General features: G+C 37.8%; 4 protein-coding genes across 4 annotated transcripts in view; 1 reads left to right on the forward strand and 3 right to left on the reverse strand.

Moving 5' to 3' along the window:
• Window positions 1–829: 829 nt before the first annotated feature.
• On the reverse strand, window positions 830–1,669 carry LOC6638408 (protein mago nashi). Its single transcript, XM_023176683.2, has 3 exons — window positions 1,597–1,669; window positions 1,252–1,527; window positions 830–1,193 (listed from the first exon to the last, which is right to left on the reverse strand). The coding sequence occupies exons 2-3, from the start codon at window positions 1,510–1,512 to the stop codon at window positions 1,011–1,013; spliced, it is 444 nt and encodes a 147-aa protein (XP_023032451.1). The 5' UTR covers window positions 1,513–1,527; window positions 1,597–1,669; the 3' UTR covers window positions 830–1,010.
• Window positions 1,670–1,934: 265 nt separating this feature from the next.
• Window positions 1,935–7,355, forward strand: LOC6638332 (protein O-mannosyl-transferase Tmtc3). The gene is made up of 3 exons (XM_002061545.4): window positions 1,935–2,062; window positions 4,122–5,399; window positions 5,468–7,355. Exons 2-3 carry the CDS (start codon window positions 4,259–4,261, stop codon window positions 7,132–7,134), a joined length of 2,808 nt encoding a protein of 935 aa, XP_002061581.1. The 5' UTR covers window positions 1,935–2,062; window positions 4,122–4,258; the 3' UTR covers window positions 7,135–7,355.
• Window positions 7,356–7,465: 110 nt separating this feature from the next.
• The window catches only part of LOC6638331 (protein king tubby), a 35,025-nt gene continuing 28,182 nt past the window's right edge, over window positions 7,466–14,308 (reverse strand). Inside the window, exons 2-6 of the mRNA XM_002061544.4 lie at window positions 9,124–9,418; window positions 8,620–9,066; window positions 8,376–8,566; window positions 8,179–8,316; window positions 7,466–8,118 (exon numbers count right to left, since the gene is read on the reverse strand). Coding sequence (XP_002061580.2) covers window positions 7,849–8,118; window positions 8,179–8,316; window positions 8,376–8,566; window positions 8,620–9,066; window positions 9,124–9,418 — 1,341 coding nt within the window. The 3' untranslated portion in view covers window positions 7,466–7,848. The remainder of the gene's footprint in view (window positions 8,119–8,178; window positions 8,317–8,375; window positions 8,567–8,619; window positions 9,067–9,123; window positions 9,419–14,308) is intronic.
• Window positions 11,369–13,638, reverse strand: LOC6638330 (glycerophosphocholine phosphodiesterase GPCPD1). Its single transcript, XM_002061543.4, has one exon. It carries the CDS (start codon window positions 13,497–13,499, stop codon window positions 11,472–11,474), a length of 2,028 nt encoding a protein of 675 aa, XP_002061579.1. The 5' UTR covers window positions 13,500–13,638; the 3' UTR covers window positions 11,369–11,471.

Below are 14,308 nucleotides of genomic sequence, written 5' to 3' on the forward strand. Positions count from 1 at the left end.
TGTGTTTTCTACAATTTTATATAACTTTCATCTGATTTTATACAAGATTCAAGTTGTTTCGAATAGCAACGAAAATTTGCAGTGGATAGCCTTGGGGTCTTGCCTCTTTAATTAAAGAAGGTAAAACTGCACTAAATTTATGAGTTCATGATGTTTAAAGATGTTTTACAGTTTTAATTTTTAAATGTTTATATAATTTGATGTATATTTTATGTCTTTTTGGATAAAAGGATTTTCTTTTATAATTAGATGTACATAGATTTTGTGAGTTAATATACATTGTAAGTAAATCAAAGATATATATGAAATCGAAATCTTTAGTGTGCAATATCCGCCAAAAAACATAGCTATTTCTCATGCCTATGATGTAAATTAATGGCCAGATTAATAGGTGTGAGTCTAGGGATTTGAAAAATGTCCTTATAAAAATTATATGACAAGTTCTACGATCAGAAAACTGAACTCAAAGTTTTCTAATACTATTCTGAAGTAAAATAAGTAATTCTCCGGAATAATTGAAGCTCTTGTAAAAAATGTTTTGCTATTTTGTTCGGTTAACCGGAAAATTAAACTGGTCATAGTAATAGGCGTGTTTTAGATATTATTAAATAGAATCAAATGAAGTAGGTAAGTTTTTGCAAATTGTATACGCAGGATCGGATTGATGATAATGCCGTCGACTTAAACTTTTTTCGAATAAATTTTAGTAGAACTTTATAACTTTTTGTAGTAATAATGGACATAGGTTTTATAATTTTATGATTCTTTAAACTATTTGATGAATTTAGAAAAAATAATTCCAGTTTCTTTGATTTTCTTTTACAAAATGTGTAATTCAAAAATTTGTTTTATTCATGTTAATTTCATTCCAGACATATCTTATCTATCATCTCGTGTATTAAAAATCTGTTACAAGTACATGTATGATTCTGAAACGTCCATTGGGGCATATCGGGGTCTGTTCATAATAAAATTAGACTGCTTAAGCTACAATACGTGAGAGAAGCCTTCTATATGGGCTTGATCTTGAAGTGCAAACCGATGAGTGAGAAGACCAAACACTTAAGATCCTGCACTAGATAATAGAAGCATCTCAAGCCTTCTGGATCCTTGGAACGGTTAACATCTACTAGTGAGCCAGTTTTGGATGTGGTAAACGATATGTGCTCATCGCCAATGACAATTTCCAACTCCTGTAATGAAAATTGCTTTTAACAACTGTTTCTATTAGTTGGTACATACTGTACTAACCTGTCTTCCCACGCGATCTGGTGGCGGCCATGGTAAGTCATCTTCTTGCATTATTTCCGAATCAATAATGATACGTTTGAGCTCTTCCATCACCGATTGGTGGACAAATGCCTCCTTGCGGATCATTGTATCATTTTTGTAATTGGAATTGTTGGCATAGCGGAGTTTGCCATCGGGCCGAAATTCAAATTCCAGAAATTCATGACCAAATTTACCTTTGTGGCCGACATAATAACGCAAATAGAAATCCTCCGTGGGCATGTTGTTAATTAAACTCTAAATAAATTAAATATTCTATTTTATTTTATGAAATTTGTAATTTTCTTAAAATTAACAAACTTTTACCAGCAATAGAAATGCGGACCGGCTGAGTTTTTTTTTCTTCTTGTTTTAGAGTGACCGTTTTGCGAAAAATATCGTTTACGTTGGCGTGGTACAGTGAATGGTAGTTGCAGCCAAGAGAAAGATTGACTCACTTTTTTTGCTAACTGTACTTTTAAAACTTGGTAAAAATTTTGTATAATTTTAGTTGCTGTGCAAATGGAAATTTATTGTGGGATTTTCTTATTTATTTAAGAAAAAAATAAATTTTCCCCATTTAGCTTTAAATTTCAGCTGTTTTGCTTATCACGCTGCCATCTCTGCCAGTTATTATCGAAGCAGCAGCTGAAGTGGCTGGCCTATCGATAAATTGTTATCACAACAACAAACCAGTCGTGCGGTGAGCTGAGATTTATTTTTGCCATTGTTTTTGTGTTAACAAATGTAACTAAACTACAAATGCAACTACCTCAATTAAAGCAATATAACGGTTAGTAAACAACCTTCACCATATTTGTTAAAAACAACATTGTAACAAAAAATTTGCAACAAAGTGGCAAAGCGAATTTCGCATATGTGTGTAGGCGTATGCGTATGTGTGGGTGTGCGTGGGACTGTAATGGCGTCTCACTCCTATATGAAGAAGGAGAGAAAGGCAGCAAGCACAGCTCAGAAACATTATCTCGGTCAAAGTAATTTTGCAAAAACACAAACATCCATTAAACTACTGAGAGCCAATCAAGAGGAGAGACAAAATGAGAGAGAGACAATCAAAGGGTGAGCAATTGTTTTGGGAGAGTAAGAGAAACAGCGAGGGAGAGAGCCAGAGTTGGAGGCAAGTGAAAGTGCAAGGATATGTTTTTGGCTAGAATCATGCGCAGCTAATGGCGGGAAAACTCCAGCACGTGCCACACGCAAATCGTCCTTCGGGAAAAAGTCGGTCGTGCAACTAAGTTGCGCTCAGCTGGAACTCACGCACACACACACACACACACACTCTGCTCCCTGCGCTCTTTACAAGCGTTTACTGCGACTCCTTCTCGGTGGTTGGTTGGACGACGAGACAACAAAAAAATCGATGACATTGAGTGCAACATTGTTGCCCCGCCTAGTAATATCCTTGTTTCTCCTACTTGGGATGCGATGACTTCATAATATTAGCAACACAAACAAAAACAAGGCGCCTTTCTCGCATTTGCAGCAGCTAGCTGCAATTTCCCAACTTGCTCTCACTCTCTTTCTCTTTTTCTCTCTCTCTTGTTGCCGGCGTTCTGTCTGCCCCAAAACTTTTACAACTTTGTTAACTTCGGAGCCCTTTTGTCCGTGGCTGCAACAGCAGTTGGTATCGAGGACAGTAACCGGGACGAAGTTACTTTGTTGCGCATTAATTGATTTTTCCGCACATCACATTGTTGTTGCTTACAGAGTTTTCCTTCAATTATTAAAAAGTTTATAGAAAAAAACCAAACGGGCCACTTGCCAAAGTTGCCAATTAAAACCGATTTTGTTAAGACAATTGTCAAAGAAACAATAAACAGAGTGTCGCCAATTTCAAAAGGAACAACTTTTTCAAGTGAAAACTTTTATATATATATATAAAGAGACACTGATATATGTATATATATATGTACGGAATTTTCCTGTATGTATCTTTACTGTGCAAGTAGACGTAGTAATTCTGTAATGCAGTAAAAACGGAAATTGTATAGATATCTGACATGTAAGTTTTTAAAGCTCAAACGGAATTATAGAGATAATGGAATCGGATTATAAAGGCAGAGAATAATATGTATATATGTACAGTGAAATCTCGATATAACGAACTTCGTTATAACGAAAAACCCAATATAACGAATTTTTTGTTAAGTCCCTTGAAAGGACTAAGGTTTTACATTTCAGTACCTATAGCGAATCAATAGATATAACGAATAATTTTGCGATCCCCCTCAGATTCGTTATATCGAGGTTTCACTGAATTGTGAAGGTTTTAAATATCTTCAACATTTCTTTAATTAACTAGAAAAAGAAATTTTAAAATCAAAGACGTCATAGCAAAGAGTTTTTATAATTCTAATTGTCAATTCTATAAATAAATAAGATAGAAAAATTCAATTTTGATCTCTTTATATGATTAAAAGTTTTAAAATACTTAAATAAAAATACAAGGATATAAATTTTCCAAGTTTTGAAAATTAAAAAACCCACATTTTAAAAAATTCTTAATCATTCTTTTATAAAAAGAAATTAGAAAATATTTTAAAAATCGAATTTGTTTGATAGTAAAAGATTATACACTCATAGCATAAAAATATTAATAATTTAGTACTTAAAGAATTTTCCAATTAGTAATAAACAGGCACAAAAAACCATATAATTTAATGTAGTTAAAATGTTATCCTTGAATCGTTCTAAAGAGCTGCTACTAGTAAACGTTAAGCACATAAAACTTTAGTCATTAATTTCCTTTTACTATATACAATGTATATACATTATATAATAGACATGCATATACCTAACTATTTACATATATCTGTACTCTTCCATTTCAGATCATGTAGAAAACTTTTTAAAAGCTTTTTCTATCATACATACTACATTCCAATTGCCTGTTTGGTTAGAATAATTATGGATACATGAACTATCGGACTGGCACGAAGTAACGAAGGAAAAACGCAAAGTCAACAACATGTCAACGAACTCTAGCCTGCAGGTCCAACAACAACAGCAACAACAACTACATCAGCAGCAACCAACAGGACATTCCACAAATGCCCGGGAGAGGCAAAAGAGTAATTCGCAACGGAATCTACTCGAATTCCTTTGCCTAACGATTGCCTGCATCGTCTGCTATTGCAATAGTACCAGATGCGGCTTGGTTTTCGATGACATTAGTGCCATTAGGGATAACAAGGACTTGCGTCCGCATACACCACTAAAGAATGTTTTTCTCAACGATTTCTGGGGCACGCCAATGCGTAAGGAGCAATCTCATAAGTCGTATCGACCGTTAACAGTGTTAACATTCCGTTTCAACTACTTGCTGCATGCATTGGAGCCATTTGGATATCATTTAATCAACCTGCTGCTGCATTTGGCTGTGTGCTTGCTATGGCGTCGGGTGTGCCGGTTGTTGCTACGTCAATGTGGCAGTAATGCAACGTCCTCAGCAGCAACAGCAACAGCAACATCAACAACACACAACACATGCGCTTTTGTGGCCGCTCTCCTCTTTGCCATTCACCCAGTGCATACAGAGGCCGTTACTGGGGTTGTTGGGCGTGCTGAATTACTCTCTTCCATTTGCTATTTGGCCGCATTTCTCAGCTATGCCGATTCGGTGCATTTATCAACACGTCACACCAATTGGCTAAAACTGTTCGGTGGCTTTGGCAGTTGCCTTTTGGCCTCCATGCTGAGCAAAGAGCAAGGCATAACCATTGCCGGCATTTGTGTGGTCTATGAATTGTTTGTGGTGCAACAAATAAAACCGCTGGAAATGTTTCGTCTTGTATTGCGACTCTTTGAGGAAAATCAACAGCAGGAGCGTCAGCAATTGTCACCAAAATCGGTAAATTCAACAAAATCTCGACGCTGGTCGTCATCAACGGTTTTGTGGCGACGTTTGGTGTTTTTGGCCGGCGTAACTGTTTGCCTATTGGTGGGACGTGTCTATGTGATGGGCTCTCAATTGCCAATTTTCACACGTTTCGATAATCCCGCCTCGGCAGCAGATACTCCAGAGCGACAATTGACCTATGCATACCTCATATTTTTGAATTGTTGGCTCTTGCTATGTCCCTCGTTGCTTTGTTGCGATTGGACAATGGGTAAGTTCATTGAAATTCTTGCTAAAACGAAGGAAAAGTTTACTTATATATCTCAATCCTTTTTTCAGGCACTGTCCCTTTGCTAGAGGGTTTTATGGATTGCCGAAATGTGGCCACAGTTTTTACTTTTGTGGCTCTTGGACTCTTGGTTGCCAAAGCTTGCTTTACCCGTAATTCAGCACAATCACGCACTTTGCTAATGTGTCTGGGTTGGATTGTTTTACCCTTTCTGCCCGCTTCGAATCTCTTTTTCCCTGTGGGATTTGTGGTGGCCGAACGTATCTTGTATATGCCCTCCATGGGCTATTGTCTACTGGTGGCTTATGGTTTTCAACAGCTGCAACAACGTTGCAGCATTAAATGGAGATTTTTGGGTCAAGCTGCACTCTGGATCCTAATGCTCTCGCATGCCTTGAAGACTTATCAACGAAACTTCGACTGGCGTACAGAATATTCGCTTTTTATGTCGGGCATTCATGCAAATCAACGCAACGCCAAGCTTTATAATAATGTGGGCCACGCTCTGGAGAATGAGGGAAGCTATGAAGAGGCTTTACTGTACTTTCAGCAGGCAGTGCGTATACAAACCGATGATATTGGTGCCCACATTAATGTGGGACGCACATTGAATAATCTCAAACGTTATAACGAAGCCGAAGAGGCATATGTGAGGGCGAAAGCTCTTTTCCCCCAGGCCAAACCAGGAGTTAGCTATCATGCACGAATAGCTCCAAATCATTTGAATGTCTTCATTAACTTGGCCAATTTGATAGCCAAGAATCAGACACGTTTGGAGGAGGCAGATCATCTATATCGGCAGGCCATTAGCATGAGAAGTGATTATGTGCAGGCGTATATAAATCGTGGCGATATCCTGATGAAACTTAATCGCACTGCTCAGGCACAGGAGGTCTATGAACAGGCTTTGCTGTATGACAGTGAAAATGCTGATATCTACTATAATCTGGGAGTTGTCTTCTTGGAGCAGGGCAAAAGTCAGCAGGCTCAAGTGTATTTCAATAAGGCGATTGAATTGTATCCGGAACATGAACAGGCTCTACTCAATTCGGCTATTTTACTGCAAGAACTGGGCGGTGAGGAGGCACGTCAATTGTCCAAGACGCGTCTCTATCAAGTTTTGGATAAAGATCAGCAGAATGAAAAGGTTTACTTCAATCTCGGCATGCTGGCCATGGATGAGAGTAGCCACGATGAGGCCGAGCAGTTCTTTAAGCGGGCAATACATTTGAAATCGGATTTCCGTAGTGCCCTGTTCAATTTGGCTCTCCTCTTAGCCGATACGCAACGCCCCCTGGATGCTGTGCCCTTTCTGAATCAACTGATACGTCATCATCCATCGCATGTGAAGGGTTTGATCCTTTTGGGTGACATCTACATTAATCATATGAAAGATTTAGATGCAGCCGAGAAATGCTATCGCAGTATTCTACAACATGATCCACACAATACACAGGGAATGCATAATCTTTGTGTTGTGTTTGTGGAACGCAAACGTTTGGCCAAGGCAGCGGCTTGTTTGCATTACGCCCAACGATTGGCACCCGCAGAGGATTATATTGGACGACATTTGCAGATTGTTCAGGCACGTCTGCAGAAAATCAACAAGTTACCTGAAACGGCCCTAGAAAGACAAATCGCTTACGAGGATTACGATCCTTTAGAGTTTAAGCAATCCATTGAACGCAATGGCCAAAATAAACGCAAACGTCTGTAGCATTAGGCAAATCCATTTACACATATATAGGGAAATAATCTACAATCAGCAAGAAGATTATATATCCAACACGAAAACTCAGATATTGTGACTGAATCTCTATATATATAAATATTTGATCCATTTTTTTTTTGTATATACAAACAAAATATAATTTATATTCTAGTTGATTGCTGTACTTAAACTGTAAACATAAAATACTTAAGTTGAACAATAAACAAAAGGACTTTTTTTTTTGTTATTTGTTCAATAAAAATAAATTAATACTTTGTCATGTATATACTTATATGCATTTTATTTGAATCATATATAGACATATTATATAGGGAGACTTATATTAATTTTAAACATTTATGGGGGAGAGCTTAGCTTAGTCTCTCTTAAAAACTAATAGTATAATTTTCTTTGATTTCGTTTTTGTTTTTTTGATATTAATATATATAGTTTTCTGATTCTAATGGCTAAAAATGCGAATTGTACAATTCATATTCTGATAATTTCGTTTTTGTTCTTACAAAAAATTCGGTGAGCAGATTCTGAATATTTGTTACCTAAAACTTCCCTCCCAAGCTTCATCTCTCTTCTCTCTCTCTCTTTCTCCAACCGACTGACTAGAAAATAATTCTCAACATCCTTCTCTCTTTCTCTTTCTCTAAATAAGGCAACGTCTGACCCCACAAAAAAATATATATATGTATATATTCTTGGTAAAGTTCACTCGCAGGCAATTTTGCCATCGAAACTACTGAGAGCTATCGCAAAGGCTTGCATGGCACACAAAGGATAACGATAGTCCATGGTAAAGACATCCTCTGAGGTGCGCCCAAATTGCATGACTATATATTCAGGATCTGAATCGTGTACCAATTGGAAATTCTTCACCGATGCTTGAGTGACACGACCATGAAAATTAAGGACATACGATTGAGTCTCATCATTCCAAACGGGTGTTTTATTATGCAGTTCCACTATGTTGTCCATGTTCTACAAAGGAAGATGAAGAAGATTAAGAAGTGTTTTCCAGAGGAGTAACGTGGATTTTACCTTTAATTTCCATAGATCTAGTATGCCTTGTTGTTTGGGATCTGCTGAACTAATTTTAACACGCTGATCATCTTCGGTCATGCCTGGCAGTATCACAGTCATGTTGCGTGGTCCCTTAAAGCCCAATATATTGGTATCCTGTGGGTTGAAAATTAATTAATAAATATTCCCCTCTTCCTTTCCAGAGATCTACTCACATAAATAATGACAGCCAAATCGAGACGTGGACTTTCAGTGCTATCTTTGTTGCCATTGTCGAAGACCGTGAAGGATGTGCCAAAGACATTGGAACGCAATTTGCCACAGAAGCCATCGGCTTGACGAGACAAATCCGTAGGATCGCAGCTAACAATATAATTGGAGGTTTTGCTCTTCTTGCGTTTACGTCCTGGAATAATATACATGTTAAAAATGAAATCATTTCAGGCCTTGCCCACTCACCTCCTAGTAAAAAGATCTTTTTGCCATAATCTCTCTCCAAATGCAAATAGTATATGGGAAATAGACCACGATCCATGCCCTTGCGGTCACGGGTAATGCGACATTTATAGAGAACACCCTGTGGCGCTGGTTGCATAACAAACTGATCGATATTACCAATGACATCGCCCTCGGATTCACCACCATTCGCTGTGCCATTGCTACCCTCCAGATTGGCCTCTTTGTACGGCGATGCAGCCATGCCGGCTGGACGGACTGGAGCAGCTGCTGCTATATTTCGATTGGCATAGTCATCCTCATCCAGAGTATCGCTAAAGGATTGCTGACGTGTTCGCGGACGAGTCGAATTGGCGCTAAGTGGCAGAGGTTTCTGTTGTTCCTGCATGGGCACAGGACTGCTCTCCTCATCTTCCAGCTCATGTGATGAGATTTCCTCAATCAAATCGGCTAAGAATACAAAACATTTAGTTTAATTGAAATTTGTTTATGGATCTATCGACTCACCCTCTTGACTAATAGTGCTTAGAGTGCGCAAATTATTCGAATTATTGCGACTTCCTGCACCACCCACAGAGATAAGATTGTTTCCGCTTATGTGGCTAGTAGCGCTGCTATTATGGGTCAATATTTGATCCGGGTTCTGTGGTGAGCTCATAAATTGCATAGGTCCATCATAGGCATGCAGTTCCCGGCTATTGCTACGCATTCCCGACATGGGACGATTAATCTGCAGATCACTAGCCTGGACCATGCCTGGCGAGGCACGCTTCTGTCGGATATAGGCTTCCATCAGCTGACGCTGTAAGAAAAATTGTGAAAATAAAGTTAAGTCAAATCTAATAATAATAGTAATATTAGAACTAAGTACATAGGCATATCAAAATTTTCAAAAAAATTTTAATTTGAAATCGCTATTCTCTCATTTGATATTTATTCTAATATATTTTTGCATTTCAAATTACATTAAATACAACAATCTTGATTAAAAAACTGGTTTTAATCTGATACTTAATTGTTTAACAATTATTTGTAAGCCAGTTCCTAAATGAATTTTTCATATAAAACCTGATTTTGAAATACTCAAACGAAAAAAGGTTTGCTTAATGTTTTTAAGTCAAAACAATAAGTACAAAATGTGGTTTAGAATGATATATCATTCTAATCATGTGATCAATCTACGTAGTAACTAATAATTTGTGTTTTTTCGGAAACAAAAAACTAGGTCTGACATAATTTTTAAAACGCTTGAATTATAAAGTTAATTTATTTATAGGACATTTTAAAGTATCCTTTAGTGGAAATTATTATCTTTTATTTCATTGAAGTACACATTTTAGTCCATATCTTGAAACTCAATAATTTGCTGACACCATAAACCCTTAATTTCTCCGAATTTACAAACTTATAAAACAAATTCTTAAAGAACTTTTTTTTACGATTTTTTTAAACTTTATTTTTTGCAGTTTTGCGACTCTAAGTCATATTGTCAATCATTTAAAATTGTGTATACTAAAAAAAAAGGGATTCTTCCCCGTCTAATCGGATACTTCATTCAAATATCGGTTAAGAATTGGCTAAATACAAAATAATTTAATTAGTTATTTTTCTTGAGTTTTAATTTGTCAAAATAGAAATTATCAAAAAAATTTCCAAGAACAAATGGTATAAATATTGAAACGATCAATATTGGTTTTGATGAATACTTAGAAAGTTAAATTCACTTCTTTCCATTTCTGAAATCGCGATCAATGTAAAGATATTTTGAAAGAAAAATTCAGGAATGTCAGAAACGAAAATATAAATATTATATAAAATAATGTTTTGATGTGGTTTGTTTCCCAAAAGTAATATCTCAACACGGAAAAATCTTCAATAGTTTATAAGTCCTTTAAGTTAAAACTATACACTTGAAATTTTGGAAAGTTTATAAGAGTTTGAGGCAATTTTGCAAAAGAGTATTTGTATGCTTATTGTCTGTAGACAAATCGAGTGACATCGCTAATAATATATTACAAGAATGTGACCTTATGATTTTTATGGGATACAAGGGATCACAGAGCTCAGAGGGTCGTCAATATACTTTGCCAAGCCTTTGACTCTCAGACAATAAGCTAAGATTTAGACTCCATTATTTTGATTTCTTTGTAATGGTTAGCAACTTGGTGATATATAATTCCCTATATATAGGTACATATATATATTTATATACATATATCATCAATGTATATAAATCAAGCACTTGAGGAAAAAACAAATACTTGAAGATATCAGTAAGGCGATAGAAGCAATTTGATTTTAGTTTCTTATCGTTTGATGATGAGATTTACAATGGGCAACACGTTTTAGTAATGATTTCAAACTGAAAACTATTTGTCTGTCTAGTAACAATTTATGTATTTGGAACATCTTTGATAATTATATGTAATTTGTGGCTAATTTGTGTTTGAGATAGAATAAATAAATTTACTGAAAAGCTACACCCACAGATCATAACAAGTAATTGTAATAAAAATATGGATATACACATATTAGCTTGGGTAACCCTAATAGCTTTTGGCGAATACGTAAATGCAAAACGATTTGAGGCTGCAGGTAATTTGCACAATTTGTAGGGGAACCGATCCGATGCCGCGTTATGTTATAGTATTTGCCACTTGTCTGAATCGGCGGGGGTACAATTGATGGCCATGATTTCATTATAAAAGATTTAAATTCCAAGTTCAAACCGAAATCAAAACAAACAAACGAATTAGTCAGGGTGAAATCCTTGTAAAGGGTTTTCTTTCGTTTATTTTCAAACTAGTTAGAGTACAGTGGGGGGAGAAGAGAAAGGTAGAAAGGGTAGACTTTATCTATAGAAAATTAACATTACTCAATATACTTTCAATGGTGGCATTGACCAAACGTTCTTTGTTAGCTGGTGAACACTGTAGTTGAAAGAATTCGGGTAAGTCCTCTTCTGCCTCAAAGGCACTTGTCTTATTGGCTGGCAACCACAAATCCAAACGATCATAGATAACACCAGTGGGTCCCTGCTTGATGAACCAATCGATGGACTCACGATCCTTGATATCTGAACCCCAGAGCAGAATCAAAGGCACTTGAGCCTTGGCACGCTGTACCAGCGAAGGATCCGCCTTAATGAACACTGCATTTGGTACTATGCCAGCCAAATCGAATGCCTGAGCAAAATTGATGCTCTGCTCGACATTTGCAGCACGTGGATCGGCAAAGGCATTCTCCGTGCTGGCACTCAGGAATAGAACTGGATACATATTCTGTTTGAAACGCAACAAGGTACACAAATCGGCATCGAAACTTTTTAATATATTTAGACGTCCGCAACCATATTTTTGCACCACTTCCAATATGCGATCCACAAATAGATTCTTATCAATAGTTTGCTCACTCTCATACAAGCCATTCGCTTTCAGTTGAGGCCATTTGATTTCAATGTCAAAGCCCACACTGAGATTAACTTGCTCGAAGAATTGCTGAAGTGTGGGAAATAGACGTTGCTCCTCATTGGCCACATTATTATGAGCAGGATATTCAATGATTTTGTTGTTAATAATCTGATAAGTTTTCAGTTCCTTCAATTGCTCGTATGTGATGTCTTTCAGCAAAACTTCTGTGAGATCAGCACGACTTGTCGGGGTCTTGGAATCGATGCAAACACGTATGGCATAATCATGATGGATAATGGGGACCAAATCACTGGTCAATTGTACATCAAATTCCACTAGATCGGCACCCAAGGCAGCTGAAGCCAACATGGAACCGAGAGTATTCTCAATGAGGGGAGCCGCATTGGTTGCCATGGTTAGACTCTTGCCCAAACCACGATGTCCTATCTCGAGTGCAGTCCAATTGGAACGCCAATAATTCACGAAACTAGTGCGAAAATCAAAACTGCCATTTGTCATGGGTTTAACCACAAGATACTCCAAGCGAAGGCTACCAATTACTCGCTGCCAAACTGGTGAGATCAACTGAAGGTTCACTTTGCCCTCACTTTTCTTTAGAGTATATGGCTGCAAATGGGCATAGCCCAGCAAACGTATCACATTGTTTGATATATCCTCGGCATAGACCTCCACTAGATAGGCCACTTGCTCTGCCTCTGCGAGAGTTATATGAAACATTAGGATATCCTGCCTGGTGTAGGGTACTCCATATTCCTTTTGACGCCTCAATTTGCTATTGCCATAGGACATTTTCACGTATTCCACCTTGGCACGAGCTGAAGTCAAAATGGGCAGAAGTGTGGCAGGATCTACAGCTTGTAGGCGTAGGCGTAGTTGTCCTGCTGTGGTCTCGGGAGCTTCTTCCTCTAGCTCTAGAGCCTCCAAACCGAATATCTTAAACTGAACAATTTGTCCAGTCTTCTGGAGCCAACCGCGTTTCATGTCTTGTAAGATATCTGTTCGATTTCCAGCCAATTTTGTGGTATTAAATGATCTTGCCTCCACACCCGATTCCCAACGACGTATTTGCACATTTCCAGGACTCTTCACTGCCGCCGCAAAGTAACGATATTCCACACTGCTATTTTGTGGTATCAATACCGATCCCTTCCAGACATTATGCATCGCTGTGCTATTGAGTAGAACAGCCTTAGACGCTTGCCATTCACCCAGAATGGGTAAATTGCCCACCAATGCAGGTCTTTCATCTGCCTGAAGATGTATTGTCTCGGGAATATTCAGCGTAAAATTGAACAACAATGGAGCATTCCGTTTGGGTGGTATAAAACGACGAGCTGCATAGTACTTCTCATAATACGAATCACTGTCACATTGCGTCTCCACTGGCAGCAAACACAGGGCACTCAGCCAGGCCACGGTGAGAACAGAAACAAGAGTTTTACCAGCTGACATGGTCTTTGGTCAGTGGTCTGTGGTCTGGTCTGATCTGGGCACTACGAAGGCGATTACTGAACTGATTTGGCTGAATGGTCGCCTGCCTTATCGGTCGATTTTTTTTTTCAGAGTGAGAGATTTATAGCAAAAGGCATCATCGTTGTTCAGGTGATAAGCGAGTGACTGAGTGAGTATATATTTACGCGATTGCAAATCTCCGACTAACTAACAGAAGCAACTAACTAGCACGTGTGGGCACGAGATGTTGTTGAAAAGCTCGGTAATAGTTTTAATGAATTAGATTTTGAGTGGGGGGAGACATAACAAAAAAAAGCTTCCATCTCCATGCTCAATCCATCAAAGGGGGCCATGTTGACCCCCTGATGTTGAGTTGAGCAATTTACATGGTGAAAGTTTCGTCAAATTCGTCCGTGTAATTCATCCGCCTTGCTCAATTACATTAGATTTCGTAACAATTGTCGTATTGTAGATAATCCATTGAATTAGTGTACAGTTTGGCTCAAAAGCATTTTTAGCTTAAAGTCTCGTTTTTTCTCTCGCGTTTCTCTTGAACAACTTCTTAAAACGGATTTAAGTTTGCGTGCCTTTGAGGCACGTTTACGACAGTTTTCTTCGTTTTCTTCTTGGATTTTTTTTATGGGCCAAACTTGATTATGTGGAAATGTGAAATCAGTTGGTGGAACTAAGTGAGAAAAGTCAGGCAAGTCCTGAGCACGTACGTACAAACGGAACTGAATAGAACACAGCAGACAGGAAATTGAAGCGGAAAATGAAAGGAACATTCAAAATGAGATTATATTCGAATA

Source organism: Drosophila willistoni (genome assembly GCF_018902025.1).
Source record: "Drosophila willistoni isolate 14030-0811.24 chromosome 2L unlocalized genomic scaffold, UCI_dwil_1.1 Seg139, whole genome shotgun sequence".
NCBI classification, from domain to species: domain Eukaryota; kingdom Metazoa; phylum Arthropoda; class Insecta; order Diptera; family Drosophilidae; genus Drosophila; species Drosophila willistoni.

What these genes read in the sequence shown, in the direction of transcription:
- LOC6638408 (XM_023176683.2), bottom strand. Translation starts at nt 1,512, where the DNA reads ATGCCCACGGAGGATTTCTATTTGCGTTATTATGTCGGCCACAAAGGT. An exon ending in CAGATCGCGTGGGAAGACAG is followed by an intron (nt 1,194 to 1,251) that starts GTTAGTACAGTA and finishes TTTTCATTACAG; the next exon opens with GAGTTGGAAATTGTCATTGG.
- LOC6638332 (XM_002061545.4), top strand. Translation starts at nt 4,259, where the DNA reads ATGTCAACGAACTCTAGCCTGCAGGTCCAACAACAACAGCAACAACAA. An exon ending in TTGTTGCGATTGGACAATGG is followed by an intron (nt 5,400 to 5,467) that starts GTAAGTTCATTG and finishes TCCTTTTTTCAG; the next exon opens with GCACTGTCCCTTTGCTAGAG.
- LOC6638330 (XM_002061543.4), bottom strand. Translation starts at nt 13,499, where the DNA reads ATGTCAGCTGGTAAAACTCTTGTTTCTGTTCTCACCGTGGCCTGGCTG.